This window comes from Podarcis pityusensis, assembly GCF_964106645.2.
Source record: "Podarcis pityusensis genome assembly, chromosome: 2".
Classification (NCBI taxonomy): Eukaryota; Metazoa; Chordata; class Lepidosauria; order Squamata; family Lacertidae; genus Podarcis; species Podarcis pityusensis.
In genome coordinates, this window is record NC_138029.1 from 23952642 (window position 1) to 23971884 (window position 19243).

Genomic DNA, 19243 nt, shown 5'->3' on the forward strand with positions numbered 1-19243 from the left:
CAACCATTGTTCACATGACTGCCAGTTATCAGTAACTGAACCACAATTTTATTCCAATATTTTTTGTGTACAAATAAATCTATAGGGCATGGAGTGTTTGGGGCAGGGGGCAAGAGGTGTGTAGAAAATACATTCAGAAGTGCAAATACAAATAATGAATTTTAAAGACCAATAGAAAACGCCTACACTCCAATTTAACAGATCATACATTTCAATCACATTTAAATCTGGGATTATCCTAAATTACTATTGCTTCCTGGGAAAATAAAGAGAGGGTTGAAATTAAATTATAGATATTTGAGCCATGCAATCGTGGCACGCAACAGGAAGAAGGCATAAGTGTTGTTTTATAAATAGGTCTGTGGAATCCTCCAATATTTAAAGCTTTTTCTTTCTCCCCTTTCTTCGTAGCCCATTTCAGTTGGTACAGGAATCAATGAGCCAAAATTGAGTTGGTACGCAGAATACAGTTTTAAAGTTTGGACCCCTGCAAAAATATTTAGAACATATTTCATTCACTTCAACATATCATCACCGCCAAATCTTGATTTAGTGGGCTTGTTTTAATCTGGAAGATTTGTTCATGTGTCACAAGACGCCCACTACATTAAAATCTGACACGTTTAACGGCATCAGTATAAGAACAGGATTCATGTGAAAGGAATTTTATGTGTCTCTTTCCCTCTTCTATGATATATGTTTATTTCAAGTTTGTTTACATAAACTTAGCTCGGTTCTCAGTGGTTTGGGGAAGCCATATAATTTCACATAAACCCACAGACTGCAGACACGGGGCTGTACTACATAGCAGAAAAATGATAAAAGGAGAAAATTTATTTATTTATTTAATATTTATCGAAAAACTGATTTTGTATTTCCACAAATGCCCAATGTATTTTGAACTCTTTGTGAGAAAGTATAAAATGGTTACACAATATCAAGTCATGGGGGGGAAACTTGTCCTCTCCAAGTTCTGCTGGGAAGAAACTCAATAGTCTTCTTATATTTTCAACAATGAAAATAAGCTATAACTCAAACACTATAAAGTTCCAACTTGGCTGGACACTGAAAACATGGAAGGACTTTGATTCAATACAGTATAGGCATCTGCAGATGAAAGGAGATGTATGCATTTTATACTTGATTTCAGCAGTTTTAAATTTCTTATTGCTGGTTTTTAATGAGCTGTGTTTTATGCCTTAACACATTCTTGTTCTACTACATACCCAAATATTCAGACACCCAACTGAAGTAGAAGAAGTGCTGTTAAAACTCTCTTCACATTTCCTCAGCTTTGAGGAAGCCCTCTGCCCTTCCACCAAGGACCTCATGAGATTATCATGCTTTCCCCTCTCTGCCACTTTCATCCCTCAACAGTCCTGTGACAGACCAAAGGACTTAGCTGAACATCATCTGTAGCAGTGTTTCCCAAACTTGGGTCTCCAGCTGTTTTTGGACTACAACTCCCATCATCCCTAGCTAGCAAGATCAGTGTTCAGGGATGATGGGAACTGTAGTCCAAAAACAGTTGGAGACCCAAGTTTGGGAAACCCTGATCTACAGTAAGCTTAAAGGCTGAGGAGTTGTGAGCCCCAATTGCTCCACCTTTAAACCAGTACCCTAATCACTATGATGATGTTGTTGTTGTTGTTTAGTCGTTTAGTCGTGTCCAACTCTTCGTCGCCAGGCACTTCTGTCTTCCACTGCCTCACGCAGTTTGGTCAAACTCATGCTGGTAGCTTCGAGAACACTGTCCAACCATCTTGTCCTCTGTCGTCCCCTTCTCCTTGTGCCCTCCATCTTTCCCAACATCAGGGTCTTTTCCAGGAAGTCTTCTCTTCTCATGAGGTGGCCAAAGTATTGGAGCCTCAGCTTCAGGATCTGTCCTTCCAGTGAGCACTCAGGGCTGATTTCCTTCGGTTTGATCTTCTTGCAGTCCATGGGACTCTCAAGAGTCTCCTCCAGCACCATAATTCAAAAGCATCAATTCTTTGGCGATCAGCCTTCTTTATGGTCCAGCTTTCACTTCCATACATCACTACTATATGGACCTTTGTTGGCAAGACTAACCACTATATCACCCTGCAAATCAAGATGTATTCCCAACACTGCAGGTTTTTTTACACATTGAAAACTATAAATGACAAATAATGTTAGCAGTTATAGTGAAGTGGCCAGAACTCTCCTGAAGAGTTCTTTAAAGTATTTTGCACTGCTAATATATAAAAAACCTAGCTATATTTCCTCAAGGAGGATTACACTTACTCAGTTACACTATTAAGGGCTCCACATTCTGCATTGCCCTTACCTCCAACTGATTATAGGGCCAATCCACCTCATAATTAGGTGTACCGAAATCTTTCAGAAATTAGTGGGATTTAAGAATACTTAATTGTATGCTAGACTGTGTTCCAATGTCAGGATGAGTTTTCTTTTTCACAGCAGTGTACTATGAACAAATATCCCTCCTGACACTGGGATGTATTTCTAGCATACAATTAAGCATTCTTCATTTCAGTGAAGCTTAAGCATGCCTTTGCTAAGTCCTTTCTCTCAATACCTTTACTAAGACAACCATGTGTGTAACTTGATAGATGTTCTTGCTTCTGTGCTGCACTGAAAATATCTGCACTCAATGAAAGCAGGTCACATTTAGATAGGGGTAACTATCACAACGCCCATCACATGTTGAATTACAGCTCCCATTATCCTGAACCACGGGCCAATCTGGTTGAAGATGATGAGAGCTGCAGTCCAATAGAAACAGGAGGGTACCATGCTGACCACCCCTGATTTAGATTTTTGGATACAATAACAGGCAATAATGTTTATACAGGTCAAAATGCAAATGTATGGTATAGTATTGATTTGTTGTTTTGCCAAACGGTTCTCTGTAAGGGCTCAGAACAAAAAGCTGAACTGGCAACTTCCTGTGACAAAGATAAGAGGCAATACTGGAAACAAATAATGGTGCATATTCTTACATGGATTTATCATTGCCATGGAATTAAGAGACAAGACCCACAGAATTGTGGAACTAGTTATGTACTAAAGGACTTTTAGATTTGTTCCTTTCCAAAAGGAGACCCCAATGCCATAGAATTTCAGCATGTTTCTGAAGACAGGTAGGCAGGATTACTGCATGGATACTAGACTGTTCCATTAATATTAAGGACAGTTTAGCAAAGGTTTCTGACTTTAATATGGCATATTTTTCTGGTGCCTAGGATGAAACTAATATTTCTTTTGTAAAAATGCCCAGGCAAATGCAAGATGTGTATGAATTCTTATTGCCTGTTGATCCTTGTAACCTTTTACAGTTCAATTCCCACAGGCTTACTGTTACAGCTGAATTTCAACAGAGTTTGGAAAGCTTCCCACTAAAAATGACTTATTAGAGACAGCTTTCTTAATGGGCAGATCTCACTTGTCCAGCATTATTTTAAGTGAGTTTCCATTCACCAGAAACCAGTATGTGAATTCTCTCACAGAAAAAAATGAAGGACGAGCATCTTACAAAATGTCCCTCATTCCTCTCCTTTTCTGGAAACTTCTCTCTCTCTCTCTCTCTCTCTCTCTCTCTCTCTCTGTGTGTGTGTGTGTGTGTGTAGATATATATTTTATTGGTTCGGAGTGTATAGAATCCAGAAATCCATAGACAGTACTGAAATAACCAAGTAGACCCTCCCACACAGTTTAGGCTACTCCTTTCCCACTTCAAAGTATTTCATTGTTTTCACTTATTTATACAAGGAGCAACAAACATTCAACGATCCCCCCACCACCACAACATAAGCACCAAATGTCTGTTTAAACATTCGGTTTTTAAACAAATGCATCTTTCCACAAGTTGCCATGTGTCCTCAGAGTTCTAAAACCATGTTATATCAATGTTGCAATCAATATATATGCATATATAGATTTAACCCCAAGTGTTGCTGGTAGCTAACAGTAATTTTGAATTTCACATTTGAGCCCATGTTCCTTAAAATATATACTCTCCAACCCCCAAAGGGATCCATTAGAAAGTATGAGCTAGTGCTGAGGCTAGTGCAGGGAAATAGGCACAGACATTCTATTCTCTTTAATGTTGATGGTACCCAGAAACAAATTCATGCATAAATTAGCATACATAAATAAGTGCATTTTCCACAAAGTCACAAATTTTGCTGAAGTAAAAGCAGTCGTTCCCAGCTCTTTCCCCTTCATTTATTCTTATTGTACGGTAGAGAAATAAAGGGACATTAAAATATTTGGCGGTATAAATCATATAACTTGCGTTTGTACAAGTGCCTTGAAGGGGAAACTAACACTAAATGGCCAAAATATTGGGAAATACTAGAAAAGGATGGAGATAACTGGAAATTGCAGAGTTTGGAGAAAATGAAAGACAAAGTGCGAGACTGGTTACATTACGCTCAGATTAAAGAAGTTTTTAAAAATGACAAGAAACTAGGGTTCCAGGTGGAGAAATCGAAACTAGAAACAGAATTGTTAGAACCAAAGACTAAGGTACTTTCAAGGATGTATAACTTGCTGTTAAAATGGAATACACAAGATGAAACGGTTAAATCGGCTATGATAAGGTGGGCACAGGACATTGGGTATAATATCATGTTTGAGGACTGGGAAAGGTTGTGGAGTATTGGATTGAAATTTACTGCATGTAACGCTTTGAAAGAAAATGTAATGAAAATGATTTATAGATGGTATATGACCCCAGTCAAACTTGCAAAAATTTACCACCTGACTGACAATAAGTGTTGGAAATGTAAAGAGTGTGAGGGAACGTTCTTCCACCTCTGGTGGACTTGCCCTAAAGTGAAGGCGTTCTGGGAAATGATTTATAATGAATTGAAAAAGGTATTTAAATATACCTTCACTAAGAAACCAGAGGCTTTCCTTTTGGGTATTGTCGGCCAAGGGGTGGTAAAGAAGGACCAGACATTTTTTATGTATGCAACAACAGCAGCAAGGATACTTCTCGCAAAACATTGGAAAACTCAAGATCTACCCACACTGGAAGAATGGCAGATGCAACTGATAGACTACATGGAACTGGCTGAGATGACCGGCAGAATTCGTGACCTGGGAGAAGAGAGGACTGAGGAGGATTGGAAGAAATTTAAGAATTATTTACAAAAATATTGTAATTTGAGTGAATGCTAAACAGGATGCTAGATCAAAATAACTGAGCACCACTAAATTTAGAGGATTTTAATGAAAATAAGTAAGATTGTGAAAATATAACCCCTTTTGAGAACTAGAAGATTATGAAACATAGAAGGGATATAAGAATGCAAATAAGATAATAAATTGCTGACAAAATGTTATAACGATGAAAGTGGGAGAGGGAGATGTGAGGAAGTCCAAAGAAAATGTGAAATTATGTTAAGATAAATGCTACACTGTTTATTATGTTTATTTCTATTGTAAAACCCAATAAATTGTTTAAAAAAAAAAATAAAGCAACTTTAATGCAGTGACAAAAAAAAAAAATAAAAAAAAAAAAAAATAAAAAAGGGGAAACTAACAGTTTCTGAACCTGTCAGGCTGCTTTTGGAAGCAATGCATTGTTTATCATGACAGAAAAAAGCTTAAGCAAGTCTAGGGTTAATTTGTACACACACACCCCCCGAAAAAGAGTGTGAAACAGCATTTGATTAATCACATTTGCTCTATTTGATGAACCAAGTAAACTCTGACTTATCTTAACAATGCTTTCTTTGGAAAAAGCCAACTTCAAACCATGGGTTAAGAAACAGGCTTGTTTCAACAAACTTTAGCACTAATTGCATATGCAATACTAAATTGTGGTTAACTGAAACCAAAAGTGGAAGCTTCCAGTCTCTTCCTCATGGCTGTGCCTGAGAAGGACAGGGAAAGGGGTATGCAACCCCTGGGCTCATTCCACAGTTACAAAATTTCCATTTGATCTTCAGCAGGATTCAAGAAAGCCAAAAACTGATATTCTAGGAATTCCATATAAATTGTATCTAGTCATAGTCCTTATGTAAAGGTAAAGGTAAAGGGACCCCTGACCATTAGGTCCAGTCGTGGCTGACTCTGGGGTTGCGGTGCTCATCTCGCTTTATTGGCCGAGGGAGCCGGTGTACAGCTTCCGGGTCATGTGGCCAGCATGACTAAGCTGCTTCTGGCGAACCAGAGCAGCGCACGGAAACGTTGTTTACCTTCCCGCTAGAGCGGTACCTATTTATCTACTTGCACTTTGACATGCTTTCGAACTGCTAGGTTGGCAGGAGCAGGGACCGAGCAACGGGAGCTCACCCCGTCGCAGGGATTCGAACCACCAACCTTCTGATCGGCAAGTCCTAGGCTCTGTGGTTTAACCCACAGCGCCACCCGTGTCCCGTAGTCCTTATGTATACAGTGCTAAATATATGCACAAATACTCATATGACATTAGTATACAAGATGATCTGTTGATATGTGTCAGGGTACTGCCATCGAAATGGGGGAGGGAGGCAGAAGCGTACAGGGAGCCTCCGACTTTGCTGAGCAGTAACACCACATCGGGGACTGGTGAGAGCGAAGACTCCGGGCGAAACAGAGGGGGAAAGGAGGGGCAAAGGGAGGCAAAGGCTCACAGAGGATACTGTGAGCCCGAGCACCACTCCCAGGCAGGCTGATAGGGAAACATACGTGCAGCTTCCGCCGCCTAGTTTTTGCCAGGGAGTCAAATGTAAGGAAAGGAGGAGGAGACTGGGGGTGTCAAAATTCTTATGCTGGGGGACGGGACAGGAAGAACCCACTCACGGAATCTGTGAGTGACTGACAGTCATGAACTTTGGAACTCTGAACTGTACATAGTTGCACTAAATAAAACCTGGAAAAGACAGGTCGGAGTCCTGGCTGTTTACTTGCAAGCAGCCCCCCTACAGACCTGACAATATGTTTTGGCACAGGAAATAAAAAATTCTCCACAATCTAGTACCACAGCAGATTGCAGTGTGGCTCACATGAAGGTACATTCAGGATTCCCCCCACCTCTTTAAACAGCTATAAAGTTAATCAACTGCACGATGCCTTTTATAACTTTATGAAACAACAACAACTAATTCTTTAAATGCTACTTAAAAAGGAACTGGGGCAAATTTTAGAGACCCTTTGCAAACCCCCAACTTTAAAACTAGAAAGAGTTTGCATACAGAACTACTAATTTAAAATGTCAAAGGGGAAAGATGTGGCTATGATTTCAAAACAATGCTTATGAGACATGAACTGGTCCATGACAGAATTCCCATCGGGGCCAATTCTTGATAGAAAATATGAATATGCAAATATGCACTTGAAATGGAACTATGTGGAGGCAAGTCACTTGTGAAAGCTTTCCTTGTGGTTGTAGTCATCTTCAACATGCCATCACAACCCTCTAAGAAACAAGATTTGTGACATAAGTGAATCTCTTGCAACTGTGATAGAAGCTACCTCAAGATGTGTGACATCACTGAATCTGCTGCAGCCGTGAGGGAAGCTAATGACTTGCCACACCACTTGTAACATAAGTTTTCTGGGAGGGAATTTCGAGAAACATTTTTGCTGCCCTATATGGAGATCTGGTTTTATATTATATTTAAAGAATGGAACTTTTTAAAAAATATACAGTGGTAATTTTACAAAATTTCAAAAGTGTTTGAAGTGAAGTACTTGATCAAGGAAGCTAAATCTAATAAAGCACACTTAGTGTAGTTTACTTGAGGATAAAATTATTATTGTTACATGTAAATAGGCATGACAAGCCAGTAGCACACAGTTCCCATGCATTCCTTAAATTCTGAGAACCAAAATGAGAGCAGTGAAAACTGTAAACATATGTATATGTGATGTATATTTGATATGCCATGCATATAAAATATACACTTCCTTAGGATGGAAAAATGTTGGAATGAATGTACTGGTGTTGCATCCATTCCAACGTTGCTTTTCACATGCCAGCCATTTAGCTACTGGCATGAAAGAACTGTCCCTGCTAGTTTTCAGCTGAAAAACTGGTAACAAAAGGTAAGGGTGTTCAATAACTGGAGAGAAAACCTGGCAAGCCAACATTATCTCCAAGAGTATGGAGAGTTCTAGTTATACATAGCTATACTCCTCTGAAATGACTCTGAAATGAAGAGTCATTTCCAATTTTTTTTTTTTAAAGTTGAGAAATAGCTAGTCTCTCTAATTTCCAAAGGGCAAATGGTTCTTTCTAGTCTTTGTTCATCAGAAGTCTGTTGAAGGGGATTGAAATGATCAGTTTTAAATGTGTCTTTCAGTTATAAATACCATTTCTTAGGCCAGAATTATATAGAACATAGAATCCCTTACAATGGGAGGTAATCAGTTGATCCAATTCACAACTTGAAGACTACAGTAATGAATTGCTGAGGAGATTGGAGTCATTCTACTAACTGCAGCTGAGCTAAAATTATATATGTCGTATACATCCATCCACCCTCCTTTTCCATGGCATTTTAATTTCAACAAATGTATCTAAGATTATCTTTGTAACTTCTACAAAGAGTGTCCTGTAATGAAACTACTTGCCAAAAGGCACTTTTGAACAGAAAATATAGAATAATGTGCTTAATTTTAGGTCTATTTGTTACCATTTGAACTCATTCACACAAGGGAGCTTTATAAAGTCATCCCAGAAAAATATATCAGAATACCAAAATCTCTTTAGCCATGATTCAGAGGGCCTCTTGAGATATGAGTGTCGATATAGCAGTCCTCACATTATTTTAAACTGCTTTTGAAACTCTAATGTTTCAAAAGCGTATTGCTGAGTGAGGAGAAGCAGTTTGAAAACAACTTTAGAAGCCACACATCTATTCAATTATTAGAGATTATTTTCAGCAAGCCTTTCCAGTAAATTCTCAGGACACCTTAGAATGAAAGAGGAAAATAAAATAAAATAAAAGTCAGAAAGTAATGAAACTTAACACTACTAGGGGATTTTAAAAAGAAGATCTCAGCATTAGATAATCTTCAATGGATATCATTATGAGCAGCAAATTGTTGTCCCTTCCTTAGCCTGTCTTCATTTTGAAATCAAATATATGTCTGCACTTTGTTTACATAAAATAAAAACAAAAAGTAATTACAAAACACACAGAGGAACCTCAGTTCTTTAGGAGCATGTGATTATCAAAGACACTCTAACCATGCAATCCAATCCAGACAGGCAAAACAAAATGGTCCCTACCACAAAGGTTCCATAGTAAGGAAACACACTGCCAGTTTATATGTGCAAAGGAATCAAGCCATGAATTATTATTTTTTGAGACACCGGCACTTCTACCAGCAATTGGACAGGTGAGATTGTATATATGAATGCTATTGCACAAAAATGCGCCATACAAACAGGAAAAGAATATATAGCTCCCCTCTCTGACATGCTAATTGGTTGTTCTCCAGAAGCTCCTGTTAGGTGGGGGGGATATTTACATAGGCAACCCTCCATTCTGCAGCATGAATCAGGCAAAGTTGATTCTGGTCCTAAGGAGGTGTCAACCCATGCTACAAGCTAGGGATGAAAAATTCAGTCCACTTTTTAAAGCAAACTGACCAAAGTTCCAAGACTTAGACAAAAAGATAAGATAGATAAGATACAGACATAGACACAAAATAGAACACAGTTCACAATCAGATTGCACACATTCCTAAATTTTGCAATGAGGGTTTTGTTCAAAAATGTGTCCCAAAATGTATGTTACACATACACAAAAAATGTACAAAAATAGAGCAATGCATAGGAAGGCATAAGAATGCAGATCGGGGGAAATGCATACAAAATGCAAGTTTTTGAGAAAGTATGTACAGAAGTGTGTATAATACTTGTGTATTTTTTTTAATAATAATAATTGTGTATTGTTTTAATTTTTTGTAGAAAACAGTATGGAACAGATTTAGGATTGAGTGCATGCAGAACTGAAATCTGGATTGAAAAGCCCAAAAGCCTGAGGTCAAAGACATTTACTCTAACAGACAGGCTATCGAAATTGTTGTGTAAGCTCCAGAGTCAGATGTACAGAGGTTAATCAACCTTCTATTCCCCACTGAAAAACAAAATTGTGAAATCAATGAATGCTACAGTGTCTACCTGAAGTCAGTGACTGGCTAAATAATAATAATAAAAATAGTGGCTCAGAATGAATGAAGAATATAGTGTTACACATTATTGGAAATATGCAATAGTGCAGTAGTTGGAAGTCTGACATGGCTAAAAGCTGACTGTAACTTGCTCTCAATATTAATAAAAGTGACTTTATAATATATGTTGTCTTTCATATAGTCTCTCCTTCCCTTTTATTTTTTTTTGCTTCAAAACTCTGCTTTTCTCTTACTTGTCTCTCATTGGCTTCGTCATTGCAATTGCCTGCGATCATGGAGAAGACAGACTGTGACAGAATAAACTTAATAAGCACAACCTATTAAAGAACATATTAACTGACCTCTAAGCTGCCAATATCTACCATCCGTGCATCAACAAAACGCATCAACAGAGCAATGAATCAACACAGATCGGAGAGCAAAGTACAATGTACTTACATCCGTGTCCGGCCCCTTGTCTGCCCCGGGACAAGAAAAGGTAACGAATTCATGGCACCTCTTGTGAACCACAAAGCAGCAAACTAGGAAAAGAAGAAAAAAACATTCAAGCAATTGCAGATTTGTTAACAAGTTTACTGCCAATCTACTGAAGTGAATTGAAATAAGCTGCCTTGTGAATAGTGTTGATAGACATTCAAATCATGGAAAAATTAATTCTCAAGTCTTCAAGAAACACAGCGTTCTTTCAGCACAGGCAACTGCTTCTAACACATGATGTCCACATATTGTAAAATGACAGTATATCTAATTTTGCTCGTTGTTTTTTTAACACAAGCTGTGGTCAAAACAAACAATCAAAGGACTCCAAAACATTTAACTCTTCGCCCATTAAGATACAAGACAGAGTAATTCCCCATTGTTATTTTGCCTGAGATTTTACAGTTACCACTTTTCATGCAAGCAACAGTATCCCACATTCTTCAACAGAGGATGAAAAAGAAGCATTTATTTGATAGGGGTTTTTTGGAGAATTTTTATTTCTGATACAATTTTGCTATAAAAGTATACACTACTTAGTTACTTTAGCTGTGCTTTATTGTTTTAGCAGGACTTTATACATTGCTCTGTGCAAGTTGGAAGCCATCTTGTGTACCTTGGTAGAAAGGCAGGATAGACATAACTCAATTACTGGCAATTCTCCAATGTTGTTGGGCAATGATGTGTAATTGATAAAATTACATTTGCAAAATACAGACATCAGGATGCGTTCCGCAAAACCTTAACTTAGGGTGGGCTGAATCCTTAAGAGTAATTGAATAACATGTTAACATACTATCGGTGCATATCTAACTACTGAAAAACATTGCTGTTATGACGATAGAAAGGCAACATGGCCAAATGTTAACCCTGGGTATTAGTTGCTTAGCATGTAGAAAACCATCATCAAAAGGCCATCAATGGCTCCTAATCCTGATGGCTACATTCTCTATCACACTGTCAGGGGTAAAGGTAAAGGGACCCCTGACCATTAGGTCCAGTCGTGGCCGACTCTGGGGTTGCGGCACTCATCTCACTTTATTGGCTAAGGGAGCCGACGTACAGCTTCCGGGTCATGTGGCCAGCATGACTAAGCCGCTTCTGGTGAACCAGAGCAGTGCACAGAAACACTGTTTACCTTCCCGCCGGAGCGGTACCTATTTATCTACTTGCACTTTGACGTGCTTCCGAACTGCTAGGTTGGAAGGAGCAGAGACCGAGCAACGGGAGCTCACCCCGTCACGGGGATTTGAACCGCCAACCTTCTGATCAGCAAGTCCTACGCTCTGTGGTTTAACCCACAGCGCCACCCGCGTCCCTTCTGTCAGGGGTAGTAAGCTTCTAAATATGAGTTATCTGAAACCACAGGAGGGGAGAGTGTGCTGTTGCACTCCAGTCCTGCTTACAGGCTTCCCATAGACACCTGTCAGAACAAGATGGTGGATTGTAAAACAACTGTACGTATTCAGTTCATAAGTTTATTGCTCTAGCTAAAGGCTTAAGATCAGCCTTGGCCTATGGAGCCCTATTGCAACGACTGTTATATCTACATTAATTCTAAACCTGAACTGTGACATAAAATAAATGGCTAGTGGATCACAACAAACAATTAAATAAGGTTCTTGGGAGACCAAAGGAAACATCTACATAGGAAAAGTTTTCTTCTGAGATTATGCTGATAGACTCTTTGCTCTGGTCTTATACTTCCTTTTCAATCGGATTCGATTGGAGGTGTGCTGCATCAGATTTTGGTTGCGCAATCACTCCCAATTCAAAAATGCAGCAAAATTACAGTTTCTAGGGCCACATGTTGCATTCTACATGAGTCATTTCTATGAGCTTTTGAATCAGGACTCAAGTCAGGCACGCAGAAAGAAAGATACACATCCCTTGTCTCAGCTTAACTGCACAGGATTGCAACTTAAGATTCCATACAAAGTTAGCACCTTCCTGGAAATGCAAAGAATACTTTTCTATTTAAGAACTAGCCTAATGTCATTTTAACATTCAAGGTCACCTTAAAACTGAAATATATGGTGACTTATTGTACTAAGGGGGGGGGGGGGAATGTACTACAAGGAACACCCTGCACAATGTGGATGGAGGTCAGAGCAAAAACAGCTCCTGGGTCACTGCTTATGAATCTCTCTCCTCTCATTTCTCTCCATATTTTTCTTTTTTAAAAAAATGCTTTTGATGATAATGACTTCCTGAAAGATAAAGTGAGAATCTATGCAGCGGACCTTTTGCCAGTCAGATGTTGCTGTCTTCAAACTCCTACCAAACCTGACAGCTGATTATACCAGATGAGGCTGATGGGAGTTAGAGTCCTTCAACATATGGAGGGCGACAGGTAAGCCAGCTCTGGTCTATGAGGAAGGGTGTCCTTATTTGAGAGGAGGAAAACGAAGAGTCTGGGCATTGTTTTGTGAATTCTGATGTGGAAAGGATTTAGACCAGGCTTCCTCAACCTCAGCCCTCCAGATGTTTTGATACTACAATTCCCATCATCCCTGACCACTGGTCCTGCTAGCTAGGGATCATGGGAGTTGTAGGCCAAAAACATCTGGAGGGCCGAGGCTGAGGAAGCCTGATTTAGACTTTGCTAGAAATAGGGACAACCATCTTTAATCAGAAAACTGCAACACAATCACACGCATTCCAGGTTGCTGAAATACAATCTTTTATAAACCTCTTTCTCAGTCAACACTTAGGAACGGTGCTCCAAACACATCTGTATAAAACGAGTGGAAGAACACATGAGACAACTAAGGTAAGATGCCAACACTGAAAGACTGTTTCCTAAGGAAGTCAAAAGAAAAAATGCAAATGCACAGTCTCAAAAACCTTTGATTATCTCAATGTTTCATGTGGGAAAGTGTTGTGAATGGTGACGGGGACGGGGGACTTTTAAAGCAGGCTGAAATCACTACTGATCACTACTGTACTTCTTTTCCCTGCCTTCCGAATCAGTATTGGAACCTATATAAATGTCAAATCAATGAATTAACAGCTTTGCTTCTTAAACTCACTTTTCAAATGCATAATTCAAAATGCCACTTCCTTTACGAAGTGAGATAGCTAATGAAAACGATGGCTCTCCTATGACCCTCTTATGATCAATTGAGTGCAGGATTTGAGATTAAGTCAACGGAGAGAGACCAATTAACTAGGGTGCATGGTCAATTTGGCAGCGCAGATATAAACTTACTGATGTGAATATGCACATCCGTCTGTCTATATTATCTCATTTACATCCCACCACTCCTCCAAAAAACCAAGGGCTACGTACATGTACAGTGGTACCTCGGGTTACATACACTTCAGGTTACATACGCTTCAGGTTACATACTCTGCTAACCCAGAAATAGAACCTCGGGTTAAGAACTCTGCTTCAGGATGAGAACAGAAATTGTGCGGCAGTGGCGTGGCAGCGGCGGGAGGCCCCATTAGCTAAAGTGGTGCTTCAGGTTAAGAACAGTTTCAGGTTAAGAACAGACCTCCGGAACGAATTAAGTACGTAACCAGAGGTACCACTGTAGTTATACCATTTTCTGTTCACAATAAGCTTGTGAGGTAGGCATTGCTGAAACTGACTAGTTAGTGCAAGCCTGCACAATTAAAAGCTTTATAGCTGAGTGAGGATTTGAATTTAGTGTCCCGCTTGGTTGACAGTTTTCAGCCAGCCTTTCAATATCCAGTGAACTCTAAAATATAATAGACCTGTATCTTTGAAAGAAGCTAGAAGAATTCCAAAGCCACTCTTAAATTCTTGCTCTACCAAAAAACAAAACAAAAAACCCCTATTCAACAAGATGAAATTCATGTATCAGCAATTCATGTTTTGTTTCCATGGATCTCCAGTGGATTGTGTCACTCTTCAGAAGGCATCCGTCCTTGTCAAAAGCATATGTAAAGCCACCCCGAGGGAGGTCGAAATATTGTATTCTACAGAGAAAACAGCAGGGATGAAAAACACAAGCACAAGGCAAACACTGGTAGGGATATGGATAGGGATAACAAATGCTCTCACAGCAACAAGAACGCCTGACCATACTGTGTGACTCCACAGTTATCCATACACCCCATGCAGTATCCAACCAGTAACCTGTAAAACGACATTCATCTTCTCCCAGGCCTTTAGTTAATTAAATAATCTATAGCTTTTTAAACTGTAGGGGGGTTCTGTTTTCATTGGTTACTATGGTGTGTATTTTTGTGTTTCTTATGTTGTAAACAACCCTGAGATCCTCTGATGATGGGCTGTAAAGAAATTTAATAAATAATAAGTAATAATAAAGGATACTGGAAGGAAGGTCTAGAAACTCATAGAATTGTGGAGTTGGAAGGGACCACGAGGGTCATCTAGTCCAACCCCATGCAAGGCAGCCATCATTTGCCCGACGTGGGACTCAAACCCACAACCCTGAAATTAAGAGTCCCATGCTCTACCAGCTGAGCTATCCTAGGTCATGTGAACTCAAAAAAGGTTATATGAATTGCCCCGAAGCCAAACAGGGAGTCTGCTTACAGCATTAGTACATTATTTCGCCAATTAAAATGGCACATTGTCAAAGAGTGTCAAGTATCTTGAAAGCTTCTACTACCTAATATATTCAGTTTCATTTATCTTGCTTTAAAGGGATCCATGCATTATAACTAAGGGTTGTATCCAAAGCTGCACAGGTGATGATCTGCTTGCACAATGGGTCTTATCCTTCCTCTATTTTTCCTGCTCCCACAAAATCTGCTATAGAGGTTCCATCAAACCTCTGCTGCAGATTTTTGAGGGTGCACAAGGGGCTGCAGGAGAGACCAGTAGCAGTAGTAATAGTAATAGTAATAGTAATAGTAATAGTGCTGTAATCCTTTATTAATCTTAATTGTAATTAATAGTATTATTACTATTTAAAAGTTCTATATAGTAAACATCACATCTACCTCTTATGTAAGGTTAGGTTAGGTTTTGCACCAAGGAAGCCAGCATTTTTCTGGGATGAATAAATATTTGTGAAAGCACATTACACAAATTTTAATTTAATACCAAGGAATACCCAGCTGCAGATTCACCTGAAATAGATCAAACATACGATTTGTTCTCAAATCTTTGCCATCTCAAATGTGTTGATGTACAAAAAGCATTAACACCAGAAACCCGCAGATTAATTTAGCAGCCAATAGATTTCACCTTGCACAGAACAGTGGGAAGTTAAGAGGTTTCAGCCTGACATGAAAGCAAAAGTTCACCTAGGGTGGAAGAGGCAAGTTTGAATCTGACCTTTCTGATACCTTCAGTCCCTTTTCTGGCCACAGTTCTATCCTCTGCTAGAAAGAGGACGACTGGCATATGGTCACGCATTCCTCTCCTTATGCTGGCACAACAGATCTAGCCACTACATTACATCTAAAGAACTGTACCGCTACAAGCCATTTATACCAGAAGTCTATACAGCACAAGACCAGCATTTGAAATTTGCCAGGCACCAGGTACACCTGGCTATCGGCCACTTGTGATCAAGTGAAGATTCCTGGGCACCAGAATGTCACCTGACATCTCCACCATCTGGAGGTGCATGCCTGGGGATCCCTGGCTCTTGACTGTTTTCACACAGTAGCAACATGCTCCTGTTTTACAATTTAAAATACTCATTTTAAGATATCAATGACTTCCCTTATTTTTCCATGGTTCATTTTACATATCATAAATCCCTGCATATTTTACAAAAACTATACCATTCAGTATTCCATTACTGCATCCATCAAAACTTGTTTACACTGTTGAATTTATCTTAATGCTGCCAGTGTTTTCAGCTGTTCACAATTATTTCCCATATATTCAATGAATGTTTCCCAATCTTCTTTAAATGTGTGTTCTTCTTGTTCCCTTATTCTATATGTTAAGCCTGCAAGTTGTGCCTATTCTGTCAGCTTAAGTTACCATTCTTCTTTGGTTGGGAACATGTCCTGTAGAATTCTATCTGTTTTATTTCATCACACACAGAGAACTTTATTGTGGTCCATAGGCCCAAAAGACACAGTACAAAAATTATATATCAATAGTTATTTAGTCGTAAGAGCGGCCTTGTTATATTTTATCGGCACAGACAGAATGATTTCAGGAACCAAAAAGTCATATTGAAAAATACCACTTTTGAGACATCGGACCCAAAAAATGGCAACTAGGCATTCCTTTTTGGCAACTGTAACCTTGGTTTAAGGATCCAATTGGTGGTTCTCTTATCTATCTGGGTTTCTAATACTGAACAAGACTTAGAAAAATTGTCAAGTTAGCATGTTAGGGTTGGAGCAGCTAGACAATCTCAGTATCTCTTTCACACACATACACAAACACACCCCTACGCCTGTCTAGACTGAAGGGAACACAAGTCACCATTAAAATGCTCAACGTGTGTGCCCCGCCCCACTTGACCACAGAAGGAAAAGGAAAGCTAGTGATTGGGGAACAATGGCAAAGAGTTACAGAGAAGAACATATTGCACAAAGCTACACCTGGAGTCCTATGATGGGGAAATAGCAGCTATAAACCACCAGTTATCCTTCTCCTCTTCCAATTAACACTTCCAGGGATGTTTTTAATGTATGACATATTAGTGTATTTTTGGTATTTGTGGAAGCCGCCCAGAGTGGCTGGGGAAACCCAGCCAGATGGGCGGGGTACAAATAATAAATTATTATTATTATTATTCCAGAATACAACTGGGGATAGGGGCCACGCAAACACAATGGCAGTTATGAGCAGTGCTATTTTTCTAGAAAAAGAGGTGCCAGAACTCACCCTGAACTTATAATGTCAATGGCATCAACCTGAGAGGTGCTGGAACTGAGTTCTGGTGAGTTACAGCTGGGGGGTGAGCCCTGGTTATGAGAAGAAGACGAGGAGGAGGAGGAGGAGTTTGGATTTGATATCCCGCTTTATCACTACCCGAAGGCGTCTCAAAGCAGTTAGCATTCTCCTTTCCCTTCCTTCCCCACAACAAACACTCTGTGAGGTGAGTGGGGCTGAGAAATTTCAAAGAAGTGTGACTAGCCCAAGGTCACCCAGCAGCTGAATGCGGAGGAGTGGAGACGCGAACCCAGTTCACCATATTACGAGTCCACCGCTCTTAACCACCACACTGGCTCTCCCAGCAGGTAAGTGTTAGCATAAAAATAGACAACACATGTGAATATGCACTAAGAGCAACATCAAAGTTCAAGCCCAGGTAACCTGTCATATTCCAGAACATTTGAGGCCAAGGCCTAAGAATCTGCATTCACAAGTGTGGCTCCCATACAAAAGGGAATCAGCACCAACCACGGCATTGACACACATGCCAGGGGCAAGGGGTTCTCTTGTAGGAGAAGTTATGCTTGCCAGAGGAAGACTGCATGGAGCATCGCAAGTCACTGCTCAAACTGTTGCTGCTAAAATAGTTTGATTGCATCCGGCTAACCATCTTTTGAAAATGATAGTTCAGCAGTTGAGTCATGGAAAGGAGAATTGCCAGAAAGGAAAAGCACAAGGGAATTTCAAATGCCAAAAACATCTTCATTTTAACCCAAGATGAGAAAAGTTAACATTTTGCTAGGAGAAAATGAAAACAATTTAAGATTGTGATTGTATGCAGATTTAGCTGAGAGTTAAGTCCCACTGGACAAAGCGAAACACACTTTTGAGGAAACATAATGAGGACCAGGCTTCAGAAGTGCATAAAAAGAGCATTAAAAAGGGGGCAAAGGGACAAGAGATCGTACAATTTATAATACAAAGCAAGGCATTTATCTTTCAGGCTCATCCTTTTCTTACCAGGAGTTATCAAACAGAAATTTTCATAGATGTTCTGGTTACCTTCGGCTACCCACCTAGTTAAAGCAATATACAAGTATCGGCTAGGCAGGGGATCCCAAACTGTGGTTTGCAAGCTTCATTCAGGCAGTCTGCAGCACATCTGTGGATTTGTGGTTGAAGATGGGAGATACCACATCCACTGCATGAAATATTCATATTGAATTTTAACTTTATGTTTATTGCTTCTTTTATTTATTATTTCTACAGTATTCAAATCGGAATATGTAGAATACAATACATAAGAAAGCTAAAATTCTGAATGAGCTCAGGCTTGCAAGAGAGGTTGAAAATAATAAAAGGATGTTTGAATCAAGAGGAAGAACAAGGAAGTAATAAGTCCTCTGTGTGGAGAAGGTGAATAAATGCTATTGGGTGACAGAAAGAAAGAAGAACTGCTCAACACCTAGGTTGTCTCTGTCTTCTCCCGAAAGGAAAACAGCACCCAACCTGGTGATACTGGAATAAATGGAGCAGAGAGGGAGGTGCAACCCAAAATAGGAGAAGAGTTGGCAAAGGAACATCTAGCTACTTTAAATGAATTCAAATCTCCATGCCTGATGAACTGTTTCCAAGGGTACTAAAGGAACTTGCAGGTGTAACATCAGAGCCTCTGTCTATAATCTTTAATAATTCTTGGAAAACAGATGAAGTCCCTGCAGACTGGAGGTGGGCAAATGTTGTCCCCATCTTCAAAAGGGGGAGGGCAGATCCAGACAACTACCAACCTGTCAGTTTGGCATCAATACCTGGAAATGTCCTAGAGCAGATGATTAAAAAGTTGGTTTTTAAGCAAAGGTT

General features: G+C 39.6%; 1 protein-coding gene across 3 annotated transcripts in view; it reads right to left on the reverse strand.

Annotated features, from left to right (window-relative positions):
• PRKCA (protein kinase C alpha) overlaps positions 1-19243 on the reverse strand; it is a 193426-nt gene that overhangs the window by 102098 nt on the left and 72085 nt on the right. For all 3 annotated transcript variants that reach the window (XM_080994553.1, XM_080994552.1, XM_080994554.1), the window contains exon 3: positions 10558-10640. In XM_080994553.1, coding sequence (XP_080850679.1) covers positions 10558-10640 — 83 coding nt within the window. The remainder of the gene's footprint in view (positions 1-10557; positions 10641-19243) is intronic.